The following is a 27,639-nucleotide window of genomic DNA, read 5'->3' as shown; positions in this document are numbered from 1 at the left end:
AATCAAGTAACAAGAGACATTTTGATGCTTTATAGAGACAAAGTAGTAACTGCTGGCAAACACCTAACAAAAAAACCCCACAGAGAGCACTCTTATAAATAGTTATAAGCTTGCCTGAGTTTAGTACTTGCTGTTACTTCCTCTAGTCTACAGAACTTGTAGCTGCATCAGTGGAAGCTGGTGTTAACAAGCAATGGCAGGTGAGGTCCAGCATCTATCCACCATCTCCAATAAAGCTATTTTTTAGAGCTGTGCCTGACTTAGGCAGTGACTTGTGTAGTTCTTCACTGTAGGACAGGTCTGCATTCTTTCCGTGCTTTGTCCTGGTTTATACGGAGTGCAGCTATGTGCATTCCCATCACAACGCCAAGGTACCCGAACTAGAAGCAACCAATACTCTTCAGGAACATCTTTCTCCTCCTTTTGGGTATGCATTTGGCCTAGCCCTGGTCTTTCTTTGCAGATGACTCATCTTCTCCTAGCAGCTCTTCATCCTTCTCAGATACTGAGTGGGTATCTGCGCTACAGAAATCTGTGTATGTATCACATTGATTGCCTCAACATACTGTGACTCTACCCCACCAGCTCTAAGTTTTGCTCTTTGAGCAGGAAACTTCTATTTTCACATTTGAGCATATAATACAGACTTTAACATAATTCTGTTTACAAAAATATTCTCTCTCTCTTGACAATCATGATAGACTGCACCATTTTTATAGTCTTTAATTAGTTAATCACTGATAGCCAAGCAAAGCAAGCTGAAGCATGACTTCAGATGTTTATGGAGACTGAATAGACTACTTACTGCACAGCTTTCACTGTTGTCTTCTCTGTGAGGTACAATGAAAGACAAGGCATCTAGAGACCCTTCACAGTCCAGAGGAGTTTCAGAAGTATTTTTACAACTAGTCAGCACAATGAAGAAGTGAGTTGGAACCAGAACTTCTGAATTACTGGGGTGTCTGAAACACAACAGATCATTCTGTAAATCCACCAAATCATACTTGCACACAGGACAGTAATCAGCGAAGTTGTGGCATATCAGTTTTAGCAATCCACCTACTTAAGCCAAAGAAAGCTCAGGCCTGGAAGGAAATTCCACATCACTATTTTGCAAACGAGGTTGGCTTGTAGGCTGATCTAAGTAACAAGTCTTATGAGGCATAACAACAAACATTTATCATAAAAATGTGTAAGAATCCAGAATAGATGGAGAGTTCAGCTTGAGCCCAGAGAACCATCTGCCTGCTGGCTTGAATCAATTCCATCAACTAGTGTACCTCTACTCAACTTTGTAATGGAATACTGCCAGCTCAGGATGGGTCAACCATGACACCAGAGATAAGCCCCTGCCTCGTCCATGCCTACAGACAATGTCATAAGATACTAGGCTAGTAGACATTCTTCCACGTGCAACAGCTTTCTCTTACACTTCACCTTCAAGTTTCAGGATGACACATTTCGAGGATGCATTTTGTCTTTGTGCTTGTTGCTTTTTTTCTTAGCTTCACACTTCTGTATCTGCTTAGGGCCATTTGACTGTCTCTCTGAACTGATATAACCTGCCAAGGGCACACCTCCATGAGATGCCTTCCTTGGTAACAAGAATCATAATTACTTTTTGACCACTAACAGGGGAAAGAAACAAAGGACTAGAATGTGAAAGGTTCCCACCTTTTAATATTTTCTGGGGTATCATAGAGCCCATCAGAGTCATAATCAAACACAGGACCACTGACTACATTGACACCGTTCCTGGCTGCAGCATATTCGGGTAGCAGGTGTTGGTGGAAGTAGTTCCATAACACTGAAACACAGTCACAGAAGTGGAAAACATCATCTCCAAGGTAGAAGCCGTTAATACAACTCTGCTGAGTTTTCAGTGGAGTATAAACAGACATGATAAGCTAGGAAAATAGTAAGTATACAGGTGTTTACAGTTTTCAAAGGCTGCATCTGACTGAGTAGCAGCATGCACTGCTGTATCTCCTGACATTGTGGTTTCACAGGCACCCTAACCACAAACCTGACTGAGGCACAGTGATGCTGCTCACTTGTTTTTTTTTTTTTTCCTTGGAAACCAAAGCATGGAGAGGCTAGAGGAGGAAGGTGAGAGAAGACCATGCCTGCCTGTGTCTTGCCCCACTATCAAGGTGGCCTGTCTAGCTTGTACACCCAAACCTACGTGCTGGGAAGTATCTTTAAGTCCTTCAGTTTAGATGTACCTGAAGCATCTCCTTACTAATACAATAATTTTAATTACCATTAAGAGTTGACCACTATTCCATTACAAAACAGGATCTTTCTCATCCAGAGGAAGTGCCATAGTTATCCTTCTTTTTCACTAGGAATATGCTTAATTTCCCTCAGCCAACCATCTCATGTTCCCTCTCACCCAGGTCTTCATATCTTTTTTACTAGAGACATGATTATTTTCCTGTTTCCTTAGTGATTGAGACCCTAGATTCCTCCCCGGAAACTCATCTGAGTTTAGAAGACATTCCTAAACTAAAAATTAATTTAACTCACATGATTATATATAGTTATCTGGGTTCTCTAGAAGACAGTCGGTATAAAACCCTGTTTAGGTAGGTAGGAAAATGCAAACAAGAATATTAGACATTAAATGGAGACATTTATACTCTGCTCCCATGTAATGAGCCAGTTGATTAGGAATCATAAGGCTCACAATGGTGGGCCTTTTTCACAAGAGTGATAATCCTACTTCAAGGAACTTTTCATTGAGGTAAGAAGCCAACAGTCTTCTGGAGGTCTTATTTTACAGAGTCAGCTGAACCAGGGATCATTTACATGGTTTGGAAGCAAGAAATCAGCAGCCTTTCTTGTATTCAACTGTGCACACAAAATACACATACAAACAAAATACCTTTAAATGCAGGATACATTGGCACAATGTTGCTGGTAAGCAAGGCATCATAGTGATGTTTCTTTGCATCTGTTATAAAATCTAAACCAAAAAAAGAGCAATTCATTACTTGGATTCATTACTTTAAACTTACATTTTCATGCTTTTAAAGATTGATGTAATAACGTTAAGGCGGAGCTGACCTAACTTCACTTTCCACAGCTGATGTGAGTTTAAGTGCATGCTGGATTCCACCCAAAACAAATAATCTTAGCAGCAGCAGCAATTGCACTTGTCAGAAACACAGTGGACAAGTTTTTGTGACATTTAAAAATATCAGAACAGGCTTTTGAATTGTGGGGAAGGGAAAATAATTCACTTAATGAGTGTCAGATCAACTTGTTCTGACTGCAGAATCTAGGCATAAAAATAGAAGCTCTATTGGAACTCTGCAAATTATGCATGACATGGATGTTTACATACTTTAGGCAGTAAAGTCAATATAAAATGCTTCCAAATCAGGTCAGCAACAGTTCACAAACAATTTAACCACTTGTAAATAGCTAAGTATTTTGTAATATGTTTGAGAATCAGAACTACATTCTTCAGACCAATGCTGAATTGCTTTACGGAAGACCACATATGGCACATAATAGTATATTTCAAATAGAAAATAAGCTTGTCAAGGTAGTTTTTTTTTTTTTTTACTTAATGATACATCCTTAAATTTTACTTTGGATAGTTCCAACTAACATCTGTCAAAGTGAATTTGCAATTTACTAGCTTGCCAGACTTGCTGCAAGGTTTACGTGTTCCTTCCAGTTTCTTCTATGAGATGCCACTTCAGAAAGCTGACGAGGTCCAAAGCATTCAGGAAGTACTAAATGACCCTGGACAACCTACCAGCTGCTGAAACATCTAAAACATCTCTCTCATATGCTGAACTGCAACAATTCAGCATCTACTGCTTCATACTCTGACTAGTTATCAAGAATATCTGTAAAAGACTACACCTACCACATTACAAATTATTTAAATCAGATACATTGTATAATGAAGGCAGTGTACTCACTTGGAGGATAAAGGAATCCATAAGTTAGACGAGGATGATTGTTGTAAAACAAACATGTCTGGTTATGATTAAGAGAAATACGAACATCCTTGTGTAAACAGCTGGAGGTATCTTCTGTAGCAGAAAACCATTTGTCCTATTGAACAAGATGACAGTATCATTGGTAAAACAGCTGACTTACAGTAATTGTCTCAGTGTAGAGGACTGCAGAACTCTATCTATTTAGCAGCAACTGCCTTTTATGCTGTGAAGGGACTTAACTAAGATGCAAGAATTGTTCCTCTCCTGCCAGCAGAAAACAAGCCCTCCTGTCCACTCCATGTATATCAGAAATAAACCAAACAGAACTGCAGCATTTCAGTTGAGTTGAGAATAACTTCTTTCAAAAGAAAAACCTAAAGGTGCCCATAAAGATAACCTGATCTACTGTAAGTATACTTGTTCATTCCGGCTAGGAATCAGACACTGCCAGATATGCTGTTAGCCATCTCTCTCCACTGGGCCACTTGTTACAATAAATGGTTGCTTCATGCCACCAACTTTAATTGCATAAATGGTTTAAGACAATCCAGAGGTTATTTTTTTATAAGGGTCCTGCCACATTACAAACATTGCTTAAGACCATGAAACCCATGTTGAGACCAGACTTTAAGGACAGCACCGCCAGACTGCTATAGCACACCTACGCTGCCAAGCAGTAAGCCACTATGCCACACGGCATCTATGTCAATGGCAATGGGCTCCTCGCTTCCTGGTGGCAAAAGGTACAGCTCACTCAGAAACAGGAAGGAGTCAAAGCCAATCCCTATTAATATAAGAAAATGACGAAAAACTCATACAAAATTACTCTTTATCTTACATGGTTTTACTTAGTTCCCTCGGAGATATCATGAGCAGATTTGAGAAGCATTCAGGAATAACTGATATTCAAGCTTTTTACCTTCCAAGGTTACTTCTAACCTTTCTTCGGGTACTTACATCTTTGTTAACAGTGTATGCACTCCACAGAGACATCCTGTAGTCCTTGCTGTATCCACTCACATAGCGGTGATGGTACAGGAGGCAGTAATTATGTCTCTTCTGCAGAACCCTAGGCCGTCCATAGGGCAAAGTAAGCTTCTCTGTCTTCTTAACTGCAGCAGAAATAATGCTTATTACATTTCAATAGTATTGAATAGTTACACATTCAACAGCATCAAATACATTACCACACGAGGCAAGATCAGCCTATTTCTCCTTCTGACAGCCTAATCATCTCAATTTTAGGTATTTAAGGTATTAGTACCAAGGGCCACATTCCATTTTGACTTATGGTTTTCATGATTTACTTATTGTCTTACCTGCTGCATGCTCAAAATAGTTTATTTTGTTACACAAGTCACAAGCATGCCAACAGCCTTGCAAACTACAGCTCAAACATAGTATTTGAAAGCCTCAGAACTATAGTCCCAGAGAGTATTTCAAATAATTTTTACTTCATGTACTTGAGATTTGCTAAGAAGTTTAGATATAAAACATTTTATATTTCCAGTAATTCTTACATTTTTGTTGTATTTTTGTATTACGTTTAATTACTTTGTTCTTACCTTCTGTTTCAGTGAGATTTAAACGCTGATGAAAATCCTTTATTGGCAAGCCCTATAATTATAAAGCAAAAACAGTAAGATTCTACTAAGTATTCTACAAAGTATATTATGAACCACTACACTTAAAGTAATGAATGTAACACCTGCCTTGCAAGGTATCCCTATACAGAAGTCACTGACATCTACTGGAGTAGTGAATTAATTCAAGTGAAGCAAGTAAAAACCGAACACTTTCTCCATCAAAGCTTGCTTCTGCAGTGTCTTCCAGGTTCTTCAGAGCTTAATATGACTTTATATAATAAGCAAACTGCAAAAATGAATATACAAATACAGGCCAGTACTCACCAACGCCAGGCAAGATTTGATTTTGAAACCAATAGTAGGGGACTGCCAAACCAGCAGGTAAAGACAAACACTAGAGAATCCAGAGTTTCACTCTTTGAATACAACACAGATGTCTGCCTCCACAGCTTGAACCATTTCAGTACGTACCGCTGTCCTGCAGGAGCAGCCAAGGCTCACTGAAAAGGCTTTTCGTCCCACTACAGAGCATTCAGAAGGCTGGCTTGTTTCTTTGGGATGGTGGGGGGTGTAAACAGGGTTCCTTAAGAGATGGTTTAGGCGTCCATGAGTTCCATTGTTTGGGGCTGGTTTCAAATCAAGCAAATCTATGAGAGAATTCAAGCGATATTAACAGGATGAGAAAGACTGTAATACATTGCTGCTTTTATGGCAGTTACAAGTACGGGTGAGTCAATAAAGCCACACTGCTTTGCTGCTCATAACACCCAAAGGGGAAAGCAATGTAACCCCTTTCAAAGGACACACACATGTTCTTAGCTAGGGCTCAGGATGGTATCAATGAGTTTGTAAAGAGGGACAGAACAAGCACAAAAAGAGAGAGGCTTACATCTGAGGGGAAGCGAACTTACAGCATTTAAACCTGTAGTGGGGAACAATGGGAATCTCAAACACATAAATCTAGTGACTGCATAATATTGAAGCTTTCAGGAACAAGGTTTTTGTCCTCTCTCTCTCACACCCCCCCCCCCTTTTTTTTTTTTTAAAGTTATCTGGAAATTAGAGAACCTAGGTAGAACACAGGTTCTGCTTGTCACTTAGGTCTAAAATGTTAAGCTTCAAAATTCTCACTAAAGCAGTTCTAGCCACAAAAACATCCCTACCCCACAAAGACCTAAACCTCTGCCATTAAAGTAACTCAAACAATTAAAAGCTGCCTACCACCAATGCTCAGAGAGACTTCAGATACCTGCAAAAAACTGTATAGAACAAGCCCTATTTCATGCTTAATCTTTGCTAGCATTCATAGATTCATTGTTCCTCCAGTTAACTCATACTGAATCTATGAAATAAAGATGTTTTCAAAACACAGTAGGTGATGAGACACACTTGTGTCCAAAAGCTTGGTGTCTAGATCACTCACCTAGAGCACAAGAGTTCGGAGCTGAACTTCTCTTCCTACATGGGGGAACTGAATACATTTCTCCCTGCACTGTGCCACTCATGTTGATGTCATTCCTTCCAGATGAATCTGTTTTGCTTTAGCAAGAAGTATGAAACAATCTTTCTGAATCTAGCAGTCCCTGCTCCAGTGAATACACCAAAGTGAAAAACCAAATCAGAACTAGTCCCAGAACAGAGGTCCCCACTTCAACAACTAAAAATAATAGAAACATAACAATGAAATTAAGTGGAGTATCCAGGAATTCAGAACACCTCAGAAATCCTCAAGTCCGGCAATTTGAACGCCTTGGAAAATGTGAGGTAACATTCCCCATTTCAGACAAGATAATCAGTTGTACATATCCAGTGCTCATGCTTTAAGTGCAGAGATGCTGGACAAATGGGAGACAGTATCTCTTTTCTGGCTGCACTTGGCAAGAAAGTGCAGTCAGGCACCACCATGAGAAACCCTACAGCCCAAAAAAATAAGTGAAAGATGATGCCTTTTTTCTGCAGTTTAGAAGGCAGCTAAGCCCTGGGCAAGGAAAAAGCTGAGTAAGGTGACTAACTTTCAAATAGAAAAATGAAGTGAATGTGCTGGGTTTTGCACATCCTATTCTAATTCTTTCTGTACAGGATAGAGGAAATCTAGACCTAAATCACTGCACTTAAAACATCTGATCTGTCACTGAACTTGCTTCACTGAGATGCCAATAAGGACTCTACCCCTCCAACGCAGCATACGCAGAACAGATCAGGCAGCACAAGAAGGTGGTTCAAGATCAACCATGACGTGAGAAGACAGCAAAGCATACAAAGGCGAGAGAGACATGGCTCCTGACAACAGCCTGTTTTCCTATTCCAGCAAAGAATTTAGACTCATGGTTTAAATGTGGTATACCTGAATATCGCCACTGATCTCAGGCACGTGCAGTGCTCCTGTTACGTGTTTTCTGGATCAAACCCTTTGGTAGTACTTTGTCTCTCACAGAAGCAGATGTTAGAGCAAGTATAGATCCTGGCAAGAGAGAGAAGAAGGTAGGAAATAATGGAAAACAGGTGAAGATCTCAAGGGGAACAAATCAACAGAAAGTGGTAGAACCAGTGATAGACTTCTGGAGAAACCACGAAATACAGAATAAAGGAGAAGAAACAGAGGAACAAGGAGTCACAGCAACGTTGTGTTTGAAATAGGGAAGAAGAAGGAAAAAAAAAACAAAACACAACAGGGAGAGCCACAAGGTATCTATAATTTTCAGACAAAAATACCACTTTGCTGGTGCAGTGTACTGTACAATGTCAGAAAATAAAGTGAAGAATATCTGTATATGGAGTGTGTGTCTGTGATCCTCAGATACAGAAGCAAACTGCATGGAACAGAAATCAACCATGAATACTAGAGTGACACCATGGAGGTGAGAGAAATAGGAAACCTGACTATTGCAGCTATGCAACTGAAGAGACAACTAATTCTAAAGCAAGACACCAAAGCCATGGGACTAGAGACTAACAAGACAGTTGCTATCCATCAAAAGACCAAAAAAAGTATATTTGAAACAGTTGTTGTATTAGACAATGAGAATGGACAGGGAAAGATCCAAATCTAGTCTTAAAAAGACACAATACATAAATGAAACAAGTGACACATACAATGATTAATTTGGGAGAAGGTTTATTATATGAATCAAGTAAACAAGTTTTTTTTTTTAAAAAAATAAGAATTTTATCTGAATTAAATACCTATGTACATCATGTAGCTAAAATTAAATTATAGTAAAGGAAAACAACAAATAAGAAAGTATATAACAAAATACAAGGAATTGTATTGTAAAAAGCAGAGGGAGTGACTGAACCAGGCTTTCTGGAAATGAGCTGCCTGGCAGCTGCACCCATACCCATTTCTATGCTTGTTATTTATTGTTCTGCCTGAATAAGGTTACCCAAGTGATTAATCTGATAAAGCCTCTAGGTAGATATAAGAGAGAAATATGCCTTCTTGTTGATGGTAGAGATTGTGAAATAGTCAGTTTTAGTACTGGTGAGTCAAAGTGCCAGCTCTGGAGCAGGCAGGGGAACACAAATTGACCAGTGGAAAGGAGAGATACAAGGTGGCCTGACTGGCAGATTCTAAAGAAACATTAGTCCTTTAGAAGAAGGACATTTCTCAGAAAACCAGCTTTTTGTTACTGAAAATCAGCAGCAAATCTTAAGGACAAATTTCTGAGGACATTAAAAAATCTCTTATTAGAAGATTTACAATACTCAAAAGATATTTTATTTTACTGAGCAAAAAAATCACTCCCATCAATTGTACTTACCACACATTAAATTATATACTTCAATGTTTTCAAATGGATCAACTTGAGTACGAAACTTGAATCCTGGTCCAAAGCCAATAAAGATAGCCTAGAATTTATAGAGAACAGTAAAGTGGAACTCTGTTTAAGACAAGTTGAAATGGACAATATCTTCAAACTCAGAGAGCATTTTCTTCCAATAACTTAATCTTTACTCTATCAACATAGCATTAATCAAGCCAAAAAAGCAAAATGCAAAAATGCAAAAGCAAATGTATAAGAATAATTTTTAAAAGTAGTAAAAGAGTGTTAGGAAATCCAACTGGGTCTCATTGTTGCCTTTAAAAAGTTGCTGTCAGTCATTTATGAAGTCCCTTGCTCTTTTCTGCTTTTGAAGAAATTAAATTCATTTTCTTAAATGCTTTAAGAGACTTAATGGAAATGTTGAGCTAAAATTGCCATCACATTTCATGCTCTGTAAACAATTTGGAAGCTTTTAACTTGAGGCTATAAAAACATCTGTTGGTAGCTACATTTTAAATGGTTTAAGCAGTGGCAAAATCCTAGGCTTCTACACCTGGTTTGCAGCTGTTCTTCCTTCTTCTTGCACCACTTCCTGAGTTGTACTGGCACAAGCTACTGTGTAGCCATATGGTGAAGCTGATCCAGGAAGGCAGCCAGCTCAAAAACCTATCTTTTCCTACTGGCTCTCTTCCTTCTGGTTCAGTTCCCCAACCTACTTAACTCTGCAGCCACGCAAAGCTTACAGTAGCACAGAGCAGAGTTTGCTGCAGGAGTAAGAACAAGGAGACAAGGACAGCAAATGCTTAAACTCAACTGCTGCCAAAAAGATTGTTTTTAAACTTGCCCAGAGATATTCAGCTTATTTTTGATTAAGCGAAACAGATTGCACCCATCTGTAGTGTCAAGATATCGAATGAGTGATGGATGCTCTGCACTCTACAACATCTTCCTGTTTAAGATCTCAAAGCTCTTTGCAAACAACACAATTGTCTCAGATTTCATAGCTGTGTGGCAAAAATAGAAGCTAAACTCTTAACTTCTTTTCTGAGATTAAAGCATAAGGCAGGCTTTCATTCCGTAACTACTGATACTAAAATCAGTAGGCTAATAATTCACTCAACAAGCCTAAATTGAACCAGATTAGGCATGAACATGCTACCTCCTTTCTGTTGAACTAGTAAATTACACAGTATGAAGATTATGCTGCTATGATGTTAGCCACTAAAGGTTAAGTTATATCTGTTTTGAGACCAATTACAAACTGACAATCCCAAACCTGGCAAAAAGTTTGGATAGAGTCAACCTACTGAAAAGAATTTACACAGTCAAATCATAGCATAGAGGGAAGACACTAAGCTGGCATTTGGCATTACATGGCCTTGCTGGTTGCAATCCATTACTAGGTACCCTAATCAACAGGTTTTCCATGGTCAAATTGGAGAAGAGTAGGCCTGGAAGCATAAACTGATACAAAATTAACACAGGCTTTGGCTAATGGGTTTAAGAAAAAACAGTTTGCCATCAACACTACATAATTCTACAGGATATGAAAAAAATAAGGTTTTTAAAAGAAATCTATGCTTTACATGGGCTATGTAGGTCTTTTCATAAAACTTGTTTTCAACATTTTTTTAATACAGAGCACTCTCTTTATAGATGTATTTACACATGTTCACTGAGATAGTATCAGGTACCTCAGAACTGTTAGCAGAATTTATTCTAAAAATACCTTTTTGAAATTAACAGTATTGTCTTTCATTTTATTGATAGCAGAAACTAAAGCAGAAGACAGATTAAGTGACTTCCCCAAATCAGATGGAGCTGAATAAAGACCTGATTTCATGTTTAGCTATGATTCCTTCCCATTTCTCATTGAAGAGAAGAATTTAGGGACTCTCCTCATTTTAATTATGAGTAACATGCTCTCTCCTGAACAGAATACCTCAAGAGTGATACATAATCTATCATGACACAGTAGAATTACGGAGTTGGGAGATCATTTAGTCAACTTTTGCAAAGGACAGAATCAAAAGTAATTATGTTATTTTGGAAATATGCTTGTCTGAGCAATCATTATGTAATTCCAGTGGTGGAAGCTCCACAGGTTTCCAGGGCAAACTGATGTACTCTAACACTTTTTAAAGTTTTCTAATAACCAAATCAACTCTTCTTTATTGCAGCTTAAGCCTGCTACTTCTGTTCTTACCCCTAAAAACAAAGAATGGGCTACCCTGACAGATCAGGGGACTAGCTGGCTAGGGAATAACTTTGGTTGTAAGGGCCTGTGTGACAGAGTAGACAGCAAGCCAAACATGAGCCAGCAGCACACCCTGGCAGCAAAAAAAAGGCCAACAGCATCCCATGTTGTATGAAACAGAATCTCAGCCAGCACACTGAGGAAAGGGGTTAACTGTCTCCACTCTGCAGTTCTTTAGGCCACATCAGGATACTCCACCTCCAGCATAAGAATGACACCAATAAATAATCATCGCAAATTCAGTGGAGGCCCCCAAGGTGGTTGGGGGCTGAAGCTCTTGCCCTGCAAAGTGGAGAAGGGCTTGTCCAGCATGGAGAAGAGATTGCTTCAGGTGGACCTAACAGCAGTCCCCCAGTACCTACAAGGAAGTCACCAAGGAGATAAAGCCATGCTCTTCAGTGCTACACAGTAGGAGGCAGAGAGATAATAGGCATAAACTGAAACAAGAAAGGTTTTGGTTGGCTATAACTAAACACATTTACACCATGAGGACAGTCATGCAGTGGAATGGGTTGGTCAGAAGTCGTGAAGCCTCTGCCCTTGGCAGTTTCGAAGACACAACTGCATAAAGCATTGAGTAACCTGGTGTGATCTCACAGCTGATGGTTTTGAGTTGGAGGTGGGACCAGAGACCTCCTCAGGTCCCTTCCAATCTGAATTCTCTTACGATCTACAATTACTGTATTTGAGGATTCAATTAGTTTCTATTTTTTCCTGCTTTTAATGTTACAACAAAACATCTTGGCACAACTTTATACTTTTACCAGCACAGTGAAATCTCTGGGGTAAGCCCTGTTGGGCCTTTGGTCAACTCTTATGACAATGGAATCCCACCCTCTGTGGGTTACCTAGCACATCACAATAGCAATCATACAAATGCTTGATTTCTTTAATTGTAGATGGAATAGTGTCACAGAACTTAAAAAAAAAAAAAAAAAAAAAACAAAAACAACCAACCAACCCTCAACACCCATCAACCACAACATTTAGAAACAGAAAGAGGTAAAAATAAGAGCTAGCATAAGTCTGAGTCTCACCTGCATACTGGGGAAGCGATTGTCTGAGCCATGGAATCCACCTGTACAGCTTTTAATCTCAAGTGGCTTCCTATTAAAAATTCACAGTTTATATCACTCACACTTTCCAAATCATATCAGTATATAATACATTCAGTGATGCATTTTTTTACTTTTCTGTTTAAAGATTTTTAGAGGCTTGTCCATAGAGAATAGAAAGTCTTTAAGCTTTGGAAGAGAATGTATTTAAAATGAGAATTATTGTTTTCTCTGCAAATATTATCACTTTTGAATTCTCAAGTGTCCACCACAGTTATTTAAAGTCAAATATCAGGTGACAAACAAAACATTTGCTCTCAGCATAACAGATTTTCACTTCACTGTCATTTGGGTAACAGAACTTTACAGTACTTCTTATAAGTAGTTTCTTAAGGGTCTTTTTGTTTGTTTTTTATTAAAAGATGTAAAATAATGTAATTTAGAGCATTCAGCTGGGCATCTTACAGCTTAATAAGAACAAGCCTCCAACATATGCCAGGTCCATACATACTATTTAAACATGTACAATTCTAGTAACCCCAAACCTGATTTGCATGACTTGCACACGTTTACAATGTTATACAACGGTACTTACTGGACTAGAAAACTCTTTAATGAGGAAAGCTCTGGGGTACCACAGAGATGTTCAAAGTTACATGTAGCAGATACCATTATTCTGGGAGTCGTAAATTCATTGGTCACAGCATGTAAGGTAATTATCAATAGCAGGTTCAGTAAGTTCAGCGCATGCCAATGGATAGCTCACAAGACTGATTTAACAGAGTAGTTACACCCATACTTAGCTTTCATGACTCACTTTGGAAAATCCTAAAGCATGGCAAGATGTGCTCAAGTATCTGACAACAAGGACCTTAGTTTCTAACATTTCTGTCGCAAAGCCTGCCACTACCTGTGTGCCCAGGAGGAAGAGTTATCTATAACTACGAGTTTAGAACTGAGCCTCCTCAGGCCAGGAAAAAAATAGAGAAAAGCACACATTATTTCTTCACAATGACAAACAAGAATACCAGGCTCCAATAGCTATCACTGAACTCTAAGCATCTGGAAGAGAAAAGCTATGAGAAAACAATAAGTTATCTGCTGTATAATCAAGTGGTGAAACTGTAACTTACCTAGCAAGCTGCCATTGGGAGTCTAAATAGAAGTGCAATGGTTCAATCCGGTCATTATAGGAATAATGGAAACGCTTGGGTAGTAGCTGTTTCATATAGGCTTTGAAAGGCTGATTTGGTTCTATGCACTGAAATGTTTAAATTAAAATATAAGATGTACATTTCACCAAGTTTTTGCTTCTGTCATGCACAGTTCTTATAAAGCACTTCAGTTGCAAAGGGTCTCTAATAACTTCCATTATGCACAAAGGGACTCTACCAGGTTTGGAGTCATACGGTCTGGGATGTAAGTATAATAACTATTTAAATAACAAATACTGATTGGCTTTGACTCTAGTTATTAGAAGAATATTTACATTTACTTACTCTTTTTTTCTTATAGACTACAGTTATATAGAATGAAGCAGTACTGGTTAGAATTAATAAAAGAATTACACCAAGACATGAACATTATGATACTTTCAAGAGATAGGAGACTATCCAGTGCAATAATTCTACAGCTCTGTAATACAGAAAGTAATAGCCATTCAAAGGTTTTTTAGACTGGTCACTCAGGGACAAATAGATTTTTTTCTACCAATTAAGATCCATTAATGATTTAAAAACAAAACAAAAAACCTAAAGAAACAAGAAAAATCCCCTCTACTCTAACATGGGAATTTCTGAGTAGTGAAGTTGTCTATACAGCACAGCTCTCACTGACAGCAGCGTCTGCACAACTGAAAGGCAAACAGATTGTGATGTAGAGATGAGAACAGAAGCCAGGTATAGAGCAGAAAAGCAAATTCCTTAAGCTGGAACTCTCAAAAAAGAAGCAATATACTCTCAAAACTGTTTATCAAAAAGTTGTGAGCAATAAAATCTTATGCTTGTCCAGGAAATAGAACTGAGCTTTACACTGACTTGGCCTGTAGCCAGCATGGTCCAGATACACAAGTTCTCCAGTTTGAAGAGCAACACGATACAGTGCTAGGTAAGAGTTGGTGAAAAGAAATTAATACAAAACCTTAGTTAATGCACAACCACAATAGCCATATGACACCTTACTCAACTTTGACCTTCCCTTCCCCTGAACGGAACTACTGTTGTTGTTGTTAACTACATGGAAAGTCACCGATTCAAAGTCCAGATGCTATGTCAGTAGCCCAGCAAACAGCTGATGCTATAAAATACCTGTAAATGTCAGTAGAAGTTAAGTTAAAACAACAGATAAGACACTTACTGTGAGGTTTCTGACAATGCCTTCATAATTAACTGGAAGAATCATATGTAAGAATTAGTCACCTAAGTTAAAAAAAAATCAAATGTAAAATGAAAGCATTCACATCACATAATATAACTAGCTTAGCTTTAAAAAATTTCTGGACATAAGAACTTATTTTTCCAGAATGAAAACTATATGGAGCAAAACAATCATTAAACTGTCAAGTTACTGCTTTTATGAAATTTTAGTTCACAGTCTCTTCTCCGCTTGCTTACTTATTTACAGCTTTAAAATTTTAAACTGTATCAGCTGCAGTTACAAAAATTATCCAAGAAGTAAGTTTTCACAAAAGAGGCAACTAAACGCTGTGCTAATCAAGCTGGATTTTTCCTGCTTGCTAATGAGCTTGAGGCAAAAGAAACAAACAGAACTATGAGGACAGCAGTTTTATCTGGCAAGGATCCTTAGAAAGATAGCCAAGTGCAAGCTGGCTAAGAGCCAGGTGCTTAGACCCAAGCCAAAAGGGAACGTTACATCATTCAGTTTGACATTTTGTATAACACAGGGCCAGGACATTTCACACAGTTACTCTACCCTGAGTGTGATATCCAATGCCCAACTAAAATATGCAAAGGAGTACACTGGCAAGGAAACCATTAATAATTCCTGCACAGATATACCAGTCCTACAAAGACAGCTATGCTACTTCACAAAAACAGTGCACACGTCAAAAGCAGGAGACACTCCGCTTTTCTTCTTCCTGAATGTGTTTCTCCAGAGAGAACCTGGAACTGCATTTGACTCCTACATTCTCCAAGGAAGCATTTTAAATAGTTTAGAATAGCATCAAGCAATGAAGTAAACAGAACTTAAAGTCACTGGGGTTGAGGCCTACAAGTTTTAAAGGGCATGGAGAACAATAATCATAGAATCATAGAATAGTTAGGGTTGGAAGGAACCTTTAAAGGCCATCTAGTCCAACCTCTCTACAAGAAGCAGGGACATCTCCAACCAAATCAGGTTGCTCAAGGCCTGAGCCTTGAATGTTTCCAGGGATGGGGCACCCACCACCTCTCTGGGCAACCTGTTCCAGTGTCTTACCACTCTCAGTGTAAAAAATGTCTTCCTAATATCTAATCTAAATCTACCTCCCTCTATTTTAAAACCATTACCCCTGTCCTGTCACAACAGGCCCTACTGAAGAGTTTCTCCCCATCTTTCCTGCAGGCCCCCTTTAGATACTGGAAGACTGCTATAAGGTCTCCCCTTATATATTCTAGATAGGAAAACAAAACAAAAAAACAAACAAACAAAAAAACAAACAAACAAAAAAACAAACAAACAAAAAAAACAAACAAACAAAAAAACAAACAAACAAAAAAACAAACAAACAAAAAAACAAACAAACAAACCCACACCACCAAAAAAAAAAAACCCCAAAGAACCAAACCACACACACTCTCTAAACACCACACACCACACTATGGAACGTCTGTATTCTACATTAAAAAGTACCAAAAAGTGCAGGCATTAAGTGTTCACCTGAAATGAAGCTGTACAATGAATCAAAGTTTAAAGTTTATAAGTGTTTATTGATTAGCCTTTTTTTTTTTTCAACCACTCAGGTTTCTTATCTTATTTACGTTTATTTGCAGTTTAGTCAACTGCTGTCAGATCATTAGGCTATATTCTGAATAACTAGAAAATATATTATAAGACTCAAAATAATACATAAAAAGATAGTGACAATCTAACATTCCTTTAAGACAGAAATATAGCAAATCTACATATAAACTGGTAAATCAGGAAGGGAGGTAAGACACAAGGTGGAGGATTTTTGGGCTGTCTTGAGTACCAAAGATCCGATTCAAAGGAACATTATTCACAAGGCAAGAGTGTTTGCAGTTGGTCACTCTGAGGCAGCCCACAAAAGCAATCTAAGATTCAAATACACGTTCAGACCTGCAAAGTCAAATGTTTTTTAAAAGCACAGGTGCACTACTCAGTATTTCCCCTTCATCATTATCCAGGCTGTCCCTAGTTGACCTTCACTCAGTTTACCAATGGAATATGTGGATCCTAAGTTTGTATTCATAAAGTAAAAAAGCATATAACCAAGTAACAAAAATTAGTTTAGCAATTACATACAAGTGAAATACTCATCTGGAACATTATTAGGTCTTAGGCGAGCTGCAGGACCAGGTACTACTATGAAATCTTGAACATTATCCAGATAGGCATTCAGATACGCTGTTTTTCTGCAGCTCCCTGCTTCCATCCCTGCAAAAGGAAATAAATTTTATTTTAAAATGGTAATATCAGTGCAGAGTAGCCTTGCTGAGGAGACATGTAACTTAAGTTGTAGAAGTCAGAAATGTAATTATCTTTTTATCAGCTCATTATCATTATTAAATGGTCTTTTTATCAACAACCTCAAGACTTTTGATCGAAGGAGACTGCGCTACTCGCTATCGAAGAAAAAGCATTACATGGCTGATTCTGTGTATATCTATTTCCTCAGCTGAGAGAGACACTCCAATTGAATAAATACACAAATTTTCTTCTCTGGAGGGAAAGACATCCTACAAGCCTAAGAGCAGTAGTAATGGTCAGACCAAGTATTCATTTAGCACAGTATCCTACTAACAGCACTGGGTAACACGTCTAGAGAAATACCCAACAAGCACAGCAATTATGGACTGATCTTTCTACCAGTGTTCCTTAACAGTTTCCAGAAGTCAAAGTTCCAGGCTTCAAGTTGCACATTGCACTTAAATGCCTACTTTTATTAATTCTTAACAGGTTTACCCTCCATTAATTTTGTAAAAATGTTTAAAATCTGTATAGATACTTGGCTTGGATCATTCCTGGTGGCAGCGAGCTCTGCAACTCAACTTTGTGCTGCATGGAAGTGTGCTTACATTTTGTTTGTCAGAAAAAGAAACAGAAAAAATGTATTGATAAAATACATAACTTATTATAGAAATAATTCCAGAAATATAGATAAGCTAATACAAAAATAAAAGTTCTATATTCACAGCTTCCAATAATGGATAAGGGAACTGATAACTGAAAGGAAGATACAGCTTGTATTTTCTTTTCTTCAGCAATTCACAAGATATTGCTGTAAGTGTAGTTAAAAGATAGAACAAAAATGTGAATTGTGAAAGATAGACTTAATTTTATTCTATTTCTTTTATCAGCTGGTAATGATCACAGGAGGATTTAGGAGGAAAATATTAAAATTATGTAAACCCTCTCTGCATTCTCCACTTCTCCCCAGTCATAAAACAGTCTGATTCTCACCTGCACTAATTATTTCTCACACCATCTTGATAACACAAAAAATGTAATTTCTAGGTATTAGCTGCTTCCTTAGTCTTGCTAAAAACACTCAGAATATTACTTTATAAGAACAGCCCTTCAAAATTCTGATATATTTTATAAAATCAAATTTACCATGATCTGATATAAAAATAATGTTCAGGCATTTATGCAAGTTCATTTGTTTGAGACCATCCATCAGCATCCCTACTATGTCGTCCACTCTCTGTAATGCCACAATGACCTGCAGTACAGAAATATGAATGCAAAGTAAGTGTTAATCACTTCAATTAAAAAATAAAATTTATTTCTAGGGAGAGTGAATAAGTTTAACTGCAATAGTATATGCTAATAAGAAATAAGGTACTCTTATAGACCATTCAAGGCTAGATGCAGCCCAGACAGGTGAAAGATACAGGGGACCTTCCATGTGAAAGACACGTGGCCCAGGACACTGGAATAAACTGCCCTTGAAATCGTGACTGGATATTAGTCTCAGAGCAAACTAGTTTAAAGCAACTGAAAAAGCTAAAGAACAAGCTACCAGTCTAGCACTGTTTGTGATCAGAGGTCTGGCATTCAAGCTCACTTGTGTAGGTGCAGCCATTGGGGCTACTTTAGAATACTTGCTAAGTACACAAAACAAAACAAAGTATTTTTAGCAGACCTTATAGCAGTCTTCCAGTAGCTAAAGGGGGCTTATAAGAAAGATGGGGAGAAACTCTTTAGCAGGGTCTGTTGTGACAGGACAAGGGGTAATGGTTTTAAAAACAGAGGGAGGTAGGTTTAGACTAGACATAATGAAGAAATTTTTTATAATAAGGGTGGTGAGGCACTGGAACAGGTTGCCCGGAGAGGTGGTAGTTGCCCCATCCCTGGAAACATTCAAGGCCAGGTTGGATGGGGCTCTGAGCAACCTGATCTAGTTGGAGAGATGTCCCTGCTCCTTGCAGGGGGGTTGGACTAGATGACCTTTAAAGGTCCCTTCCAACCCTAACTATTCTATGATTCTATGATTTTTAAAGCAAGTCATTCTGTTACCTCAGTGAGCTACGAGTATAAGCTGTCTTGCATTGTGTAAACAAAGATAAGATGCTCTTGAGGAGACTATGTACAAACCCTCAGGGTCTCTCTCACCAGAGAAGTCCTGATATATAGAACTTCAGATCTACTTAGTCACCAAAGAAACTGATAACCAATTCAAAAACATTCCCTATGCTGCAGTTCCAATTAGTTGTCTACTACTTCACTGAGGACTTACATTTATCTTACAGTAACAGTAACTGCTCCCACCTCAAGAGAAATTGGCAAGAGCTTTTTAGTGTTGTCACCACTGAGGTTAAATACCTAGTTAAGATGCCCAAACTTCCTCACCACTCAAGATGAGAGAATTTTATAGCGTTTCTGACTTTCCAAGAGCTTTGTCCTTTGCATTTTACATTTTAAGTAAACTGAAAATCTATTTAGTACTTTTGAAGACAACAGCAGTCCCAAAGTCTTCTTTTTTACACCATAGGTATACCACAAACTGATGAGGTGAATGTCCCTTTTTTCACTCTCTTTCCGAGAAGGCATAAAAATCTAATTGCAGGGAGATAAGGCCAATATTCATCTAACCTTTGCACAGAGACTGGGGAAAAATGAATGACAACTATAAACATGAATACTTAACCCCCAAAACTTGGACCTGTGCTATAAAAATCTCTGTTCTTGTTAAATTTAAAGCATACAAACTTTTTGTCCCCCTCCCCTGCCCTAAAAATCAACATAAAGAATTAATAGGAGCAAATAAAACAACATAGAAGATATATCTAAACATACTTTGTCAATTTAGAAGTTATTGAAATAAAGAAAATAAAAATTAGACATACTAAATAGGTTATTACATGCTTTGTATCAATGTTAATTATGGATGGGCTGCCTGTTCACTTTTTTTTTCTCCTAATAAGCATATTGAATATGTTTAGTTAATCTAACATGAATTATATACATTTATTATAGGATCAGAGAGGGGAAAAAAAGAAAAAATTAAAAAAACCATGAAACTACTTACTCCGCTGCTTACTGGTCCAAACTTATGGCCTGAAGAATCTGGTTCTTCTAAATACAGAGTGTAAAAGTGTGGTCTATATCAAACAGTACCAAAAATGTAATATTTTACATACACATTGAGACAGTTTGAAGAGATTATATTTCAATAATGGATCTAAAACTTCAGAAACAACGCTATTATTCAGAGGAAAGACACATTAAAGGGAAATAGAGAAATGTAACTTAGTAAAAAAGGCTTCAGTCACAGAAATAGCCTTGCATTAAATAATTCATTATTCTAACAGTGTTAAAATATAGGATATTGTTTAAAATAAAAGTAATATTTACAAAGTAATTCACTGCAGTACCACTCAAACAGGAACTTACACTTGCAATTGTATACCAACCTTTCATCTTCAGGCAACTGCAGCCAGTGAAGAACTTTTACCACCCTCTCTTCAAAAGGGATTGAGCTGTATCAGAACAATACAAGATCAACCAATCATATATTTCCAAGAGCTAAAAAATTTTAGTCAGACATTACAAATATCAATGTACTTTGGCAGAGAAAACTGAATTCAACTGGAGGCCACTCATGCCTATTTAGTAGGATGTAAGTTCATCTATGCTCATTGCCTGTGACTCTACAGGGATTAATGCCTGAACTAAAGCTGCCTTGAATACTGTCCCCATTGACTGCAATGTGATCAGAATAAAGCTCCCAGTATTGCTTATGTTTATTATTCAAAGAGAATAACTGGCTTCAACCTGCACATGATTCTGCACGTTTTCATTCCTGTATTATGTTTTGAAATTTTTTTTTGCGGGGGGGGTGGTAGTGTTGCTTTTTATTTTGTTTTGTGGGTTTTTTTCCTTTTTGTTTGGTTTTTTTTTTTAATGTTTTAACAGTTTGAATACAAGTTCTCATAATACCTCACAAACTAGATGCTCTATACCAATTTCTAAAGTAGACCAACAAAAAAACATGTTGATCTGTAACAACATGAGGCATCCACAAATATAGTAATTCAGCTACTTAACACAAGTTCAAGTAAAAAGGTACAAGTTCCTAGAGGAAAAAAATGTAGGTAGTAAGACAAGAACCAGAATTTTCATGCTATATGAATGCTCCTTGGGTGAGATTTGAGATTATTAAATAAATGGTGATAAAAGGATTCATTTAGAATTTTCATTAGGCAGAAAATGTTTAATTGCAGCGAAGAGAAACCACCAACTAAAATATGACTGCCCTAATGTGAAGTATTTTCAAAATCTGCAGTGAAAATAATTTTACATTGGAACAACTGACCACAGTCAACACTAAAACATTAGTTTACATGGACAATACCAAATCAAGACCTGATCCATTCACTGTATGAGAGGTTGGATAGAATGACTCTAAACGCGCCCACAAAAGATTTTTATAAATAGAAACAGAAAAGAAACTAAGTCTTCAAAGTTGGCTGCTCTTAGAGCTGAGTTTTCCACATCTTTTCTGTAAAAGATCTGCTGAGGAATGTCAAAATGATTAGACACAGAATCTACATTATACTGAAACAGAAAGTTAATTGGATCCTTTCTTTGTTTCTATGTTGTGTACAACTATTTAGAAAAGCAGGAAAAAAAAAATTATGCTTTCTCTGGAGTTTGTCCCATTACAACAGTTAAAGTAAAATATTAATCCAAGACATAGGAGTTTACGTACCCATTGTATTTTTCATACAGGTTTGGAAAGGTTCCATTAACTGCTACATCTGACCCAGGCCAAAAGAACGTACCCGCTTTTAGACCTTGGTACATAGCTGTTAGCCAAATCTGCAGAAGAACAATCACCATCATTAGTGCAGGTCACTGAATTAGCTGAGTAACTGCCAGATCCACTACAGCCCCCACCAGTTCAGCACTTTTCAGAAGGATCAAAAACTAAAAACTTAAGTGGAGCACTCTGGGCCACCAATCTTGTATATCATGGCTGTCTGCAGTCCAGATACACTTTGCAGCCTGATTCCTCATGGCAAACGCTTGCATCCCTTCTGCTGCTACACCAGGGGGAGCCAGGACAGAAGTAGGAACCATTAGCTCATGGATGGAACAACAACGCAATGGCAGAATCATGGCTGTACACCATGAAGTGGAAATATCGCAAGAACAGTGAAGCAAGAAGGGGTGGGAATGTTCCAAGGACCTGTGCCCCACATATTCTGAAATACAAGAGCAAGAGTTTGGTCAGCTCTTCTTATTTTACTGCTGATGTCATGATTTGCAGATTCCCTGTCTCCCTTCTGCAGTTTTCCTGCCTCACTTGTATACAATTTTCTTCTCAGTGGCTTGTAAAGTCTACACTTGTGTGTTCCTTCCTCAAAAAAAACCAAAAACAAAAAAAACCCAAACAAACCTACCATAAAAAAAAACCCAACCAACACCACCCAAAAACACATTAAAAAAAAGAAAAAAAAAAAAATCTGTCCTTCCCACCTTACTAAGTAGTTGTAAATAATTGCATCTGTATCCTTCCTATTCTTCAGGCTAGCACTCACCCAAACTTTCCCATGCCACTTCATCTTGACGGCAGTCTCAGCAGGTTTGCCATAGCTGTATAACTGAACTGAGACATTTTCTTTTAAAATCACATTTTTAGATTTAGTAGTAATTTGGGCAGACTGTACGCCTTTAATACTGCTTATTACTAAAGCTAAATAGTCTGTCAATTTCCTCAGAAAAGCAAGCCCACTTCATTTTAAAAACAGAACAAAATCTGGTATCTTTAGCAGTTATTTTAAGCTGGCTTTCCCCTTAGAGACAATTCCATTTAAGTTCAATAAAATCTGTTACGCTTTGTTTCATTTGTCATCTTGCAGCTCTATTATGGCAATTCCTACTCATGCTGAGTAACGCTTCTTGGCTGACTTAGAAGTAACCTCTCTACTCTTTCAACATCACTATGCATCCAAGTGATATTAAGTAACATAACAACAGGCTGATGTACATTCTCAGCAGTGTATTAATACTTACAGGCTGTCCTTGGTACCACTGTGCATTAAACTTTTCTTGACTTCTAAGGGTAAAGGATGCATTTCTTTTGGGGTCATACATCTTGTTATCAATTATACCATGAGATTCAGGATACAGCCCCTGTAATTGAGAGTATATCTTGTCACAACGTTATAAAGAAAAAGAACCTTCTGGCTACACAAACAGGTGTCAGTTAGACTAATATGTCCAGTGAATAATCTTTATGTGTATATGCCACCAGCACCTCAAGACCCAAATTTAACAGCACCATCTACCACTGCTACTGAGCTCTACCTTCCAATTCTTAACTGCTTCTCAGTAAGATTAAAAAAGAGGCAAGAAGCTTGCTCTATGATCAAACTGAAAGACATCATCTCAGTTCACGCATATGTTGTCTCTTTAGTATCAAGAACAAAACAGTTACCTACACTGGACCTCCATCACATGGCCAAAACTCAGGGATTTCAAAAGGAGAATTGCATATCCGTTGGTAAATCTCTAGCTGATGATAACCCTTACAGAAGCAGTGAAATAAGTGCTCAGAGGCACCAGCTGTTAGGTAGTTTTAACAGACTGTGTTCTGCCTTCAAGCAGACTAGCTCCTTTTAACATTAAAGGATGTAACACCATCACCATTAGGACCTGGATAAACACCAGGGCCTGCTACTTTTCCTAAGAATGGTGACCAGAGATAAAGCTGTATACTGCAGTCAGGGACACTCTCCCATGGCTGCACGGCATGAATAATGAATGCTTCTTAGCTGCATATTCAATCATGGATATTTGTGAGGATTACACAATTAAACATATCATTCCTGAATCTGTGCTCCTCACTTAACAACAGGCAGTACTGACAAACTGGAAAGATAAGAAAGAAGGTGCAGAGCCTCAAGTATTTGATTGATTTTTAGTTCTGACATGATGAAACTAAGAAGAATCTGCTGGATTCCAACCCTGCACTCAGCATTGAAAATATCTGTTTTCCTTTTTGCTCCTATACGCAGGCAGTGATAAGTTTACAAGATCGGTTTTGTGACACTCCTATCCAGGTTTGGGTACAGTCTATCACAGGGTCAACATCAATGTGATGTTCAAACCTCTCCTTTCATTTCTTACTCTTCTTTGCATCATGCCAAGCTACCTTAAACAAGTGGAGCAAAGTTGGCAGTTTGAAGGAGTGAGGCTACTCTTGCTCCAAGAAAGAGAGCTGCAATTTAGTAGAAATATTTAGAGAAGTTAGGAGGTTTAAAGTGACTTTAAAGGAATTCTTGTAGCTAGTCTTGGAAGGATTGCATTACTTAATCAGATTAGATCTGACTACTTATCTGCAGTGTTATACAATTACTGTTTATCTAAAGAGTATAATATATACATTTTCATATTCTGAAGGGAAATCCAATCATTTTAATAGGGCATCAGAGAAATATACTATTCACTTGTAGACAACTTGATGATGAACAGTCTCTTCTGTAGCGGAAACATATAATATATAGGAATTCTTACTGTGACAATGGAGTAATGATTGGGAAAGGTTTTTGAAGGATACACTGGTCTCATACTGGAAGTGTACGTTCCACATTTCTCTAGAGGGAGGAAGAAAGAAAATCAGCAAGGTCACAGAAATAAAAACCCTTGCAAGTTTCTCTCATGAAGATATACACCTATTAAAAAAAAAAAAAAAAAAGAAAAGAAAAACCAAAACATATTTCCAGAAAGTTTTCTTTCTTGAAAATTCTGGAGTTAACACTTCTTTTTTAATTCATAAGTTCATTTGCAAGCTGACTAAATGGCTATTAATACAAATTTTATATATTCCTTATGACTGACTTCAGTGGTCACATGAGCAAAACCTACAGTCTTTATGAAAAGCATGCACAGATAAGAACGAATAATAAATTAAAAAAAAAAAAATCACACCCTTCAAAGTTGCGCTGGTGTCCAGTACGTGAAGTCTGCAGCTTGAGACCAACTAGCTACTTCACCCTGGGTGCTCCCAGAGATGAAGTTGCCACTGCCATAGTGGCACCCTAGCTCTCAGTCACCTGTCAAAAAACTAAGAGGAGACTACAAAATAAATAGTGATTTAAAAAAAAAAAAAAAAAAAAAAAAAAAAAACAAACAAAAAAAAAAAAACCAAACAGAAAACCAACAAACTTTTACTCTAGGATGAATCCATGAAATCTCAGTTTTCTTTACCTTGTTATAAAAATCATAGGTTTTTAAGGAGATTAGCACACAGTATTTGCTAGTGTGAAGTCACAAGCCAGGCCAAAGTACTTAAGCAAACCTTACTTAAGTTAGGTGCATAAATTTCCACAGGCATGTGAAAGTGCATGTCACAGCCTGGAAGTCCTACAGATGCTTTGTGCCACTTTATCTTGTATCTCAGCCAGAGCTATTCCATTTGCAATAGCCAGCCACTCCTTGCTATGCTCAAGTAGTCTTTTTCAGTTGAAAAGTTTTATAATTGCATCTAAATAAACTGTTTCAAGAGCTTCATTTTATTCTAACATGGAACAAACCAAAAAGGCTAAAACCTCAAATACATCTGTGAATTGTTATTCTCTGGAACACATCAAGTTGTAACAACCACTGTATAAAAAGCAAGTATTTTTACTTATTTATTTTTAGTCAAACTGAAACCAGCCACTCCAGGTAGTAATTTATGAATGACAAGAAGATTGGCATATTTTTCAGGCAAGAAATGCCATCGGTTCTTTACAGACCACAGCCAAAATAGACACAGGAAAAGTAACTTAGACACTACAAAGTTAAACTAAGACACTACAAAAGCTAGGAAAAAATATGTACTTATGATGGTCTCATTTCTTCTAGAAGTGTTTGTTAAATCAAAGTTTTCTCAGATTCGGTACACTTCCGCCAGCCTTTCTATATCATCTGTTCCTAATCTCTTCCTTCTCTTCTTCAAACATAAAAAAAAATGCTTTCTACCTTGCTTTCCATTTTCTAAGGCCGTTCCACTTAAATATGAGACAACATGCAACATAGAGTAAGAAGTGGATCTACTTCTGTTTTGAAGAAATAAAGTAAGCTCACAACAAAAAGCATCCACCTCCTAAATATAGTAATGGCTAATTAATAATTTTTAAGGTTTCACTGAAAATCGTGCCTCTTTGCCCTTCCACGCTCCCACACCTCAAGCTCTCTGCACAGTTGTTCAGGGCAACAACTTCAATTTCCATGGAAGAAAAGTGAGGTTTTTAAGGTGTAAGCATATCTGCATCTATAGATTTTCAGGTAAAACATCATAATGTTGCTTAGATAAAGAAACTACTCACGTAATTTGCTAATAACAGGTAGAAGTCCACCCCAAGTCTGCAAATATTCTGCTCTGAAGCCATCCAATGAAAATAGTAACACTGGAGACTTGGTAAATCTGAACAAACAGAAATTGAAGTATTAAAACACAGAATCAGAGAAATAATTTCCTATCACTTATTGAAATAAAGTTTCCCCTCACATCATGGGGATGGTTCATTATGGGACTATAAACCAGGCCAAGGAAGTAAGTCTTCCTAAACAGGAAGGTTTGCAGGCTGGTGCAGTGATGAGCAGACCAGCCACCTGGTCCCTCTACTCGTAAACTGGCGTAGCAACTCTGCCCAAAGAGGCTTAGGATTGCAGTAGGGCATGCACAGGGAAATAATGAAAAGGCTTGATTTGACAAACACTTATAAAATAAAGAACAAGCCAAGATGCTCATGTAATCTGTCTGGTGGGTTTGGTACTCCTTATCTTGAAATCAGTCCCACTGGAGCAATACTCAGCCCCTCCAATCTGCCCCCACCTCTTACCCCACCGAGGTAAGAGCAGGGAAAGAGAAAAGGTAATGTGAAGCTATGGCTTTGCTTTATTCACTTTGCTCCTGAACAACTTGTAATCTAGCTGAAAAAAAAAAAAAAAAAAAAAAAAGTTAAAAAAAACCCCCACACACTACCTTTTTAACACATACAGTGAACAAAAGAACAAAACTGTAAGAAAGTCTAGCGTACTGGATATGTTAAATTAGCAACTATCACAAACATTTTTCCTTTTCTCTTACAAAGATTATTTAACTAAGAAGAACTTTGTTACTGTGCCAGATGTACTACCAACCTCCAAACTGAAAAAAAAGTGGCAATATGACTGAAACACTGTAACAGTATTTCTGCCTGGAACTTAACAGATAAATTCAGAAACTGATTTTACTGGAACTAGCAAAAATAAATTCTCCCCTTCCAGCCTCCACAGGACCTAGGTTTTCTAGGCTTAACTTGTTCCTAGCTTCAGCCTTGTTCAAACAATTTCTCTCCA

The 27,639-nt window shown here is 37.7% G+C and overlaps 1 protein-coding gene across 1 annotated transcript in view; it reads right to left on the bottom strand.

The window, feature by feature from the left end:
- ENPP1 (ectonucleotide pyrophosphatase/phosphodiesterase 1) overlaps positions 1–27,639 on the bottom strand; it is a 54,677-nt gene that overhangs the window by 1,931 nt on the left and 25,107 nt on the right. Inside the window, exons 6-24 of the mRNA XM_086744839.1 lie at positions 26,625–26,722; positions 24,829–24,908; positions 23,326–23,445; positions 22,019–22,128; positions 20,721–20,786; positions 20,336–20,408; positions 18,418–18,526; positions 17,107–17,238; positions 14,977–15,008; positions 13,755–13,882; positions 12,604–12,673; positions 9,307–9,394; positions 6,017–6,192; positions 5,525–5,576; positions 4,917–5,071; positions 3,939–4,074; positions 2,888–2,968; positions 1,675–1,807; positions 806–962 (exon numbers count right to left, since the gene is read on the bottom strand). Coding sequence (XP_086600965.1) covers positions 806–962; positions 1,675–1,807; positions 2,888–2,968; positions 3,939–4,074; positions 4,917–5,071; positions 5,525–5,576; positions 6,017–6,192; positions 9,307–9,394; positions 12,604–12,673; positions 13,755–13,882; positions 14,977–15,008; positions 17,107–17,238; positions 18,418–18,526; positions 20,336–20,408; positions 20,721–20,786; positions 22,019–22,128; positions 23,326–23,445; positions 24,829–24,908; positions 26,625–26,722 — 1,996 coding nt within the window. The remainder of the gene's footprint in view (positions 1–805; positions 963–1,674; positions 1,808–2,887; positions 2,969–3,938; positions 4,075–4,916; positions 5,072–5,524; positions 5,577–6,016; positions 6,193–9,306; positions 9,395–12,603; positions 12,674–13,754; positions 13,883–14,976; positions 15,009–17,106; positions 17,239–18,417; positions 18,527–20,335; positions 20,409–20,720; positions 20,787–22,018; positions 22,129–23,325; positions 23,446–24,828; positions 24,909–26,624; positions 26,723–27,639) is intronic.

The sequence above is a fragment of the Chlamydotis macqueenii genome, chromosome 3 (assembly GCF_036417535.1).
Source record: "Chlamydotis macqueenii isolate bChlMac1 chromosome 3, bChlMac1.mat, whole genome shotgun sequence".
NCBI lineage: Eukaryota > Metazoa > Chordata > Aves > Otidiformes > Otididae > Chlamydotis > Chlamydotis macqueenii.
The sequence above is the reverse complement of the archived record's forward strand: the minus strand, read 5'-3'. Positions and strand labels throughout refer to the sequence as shown.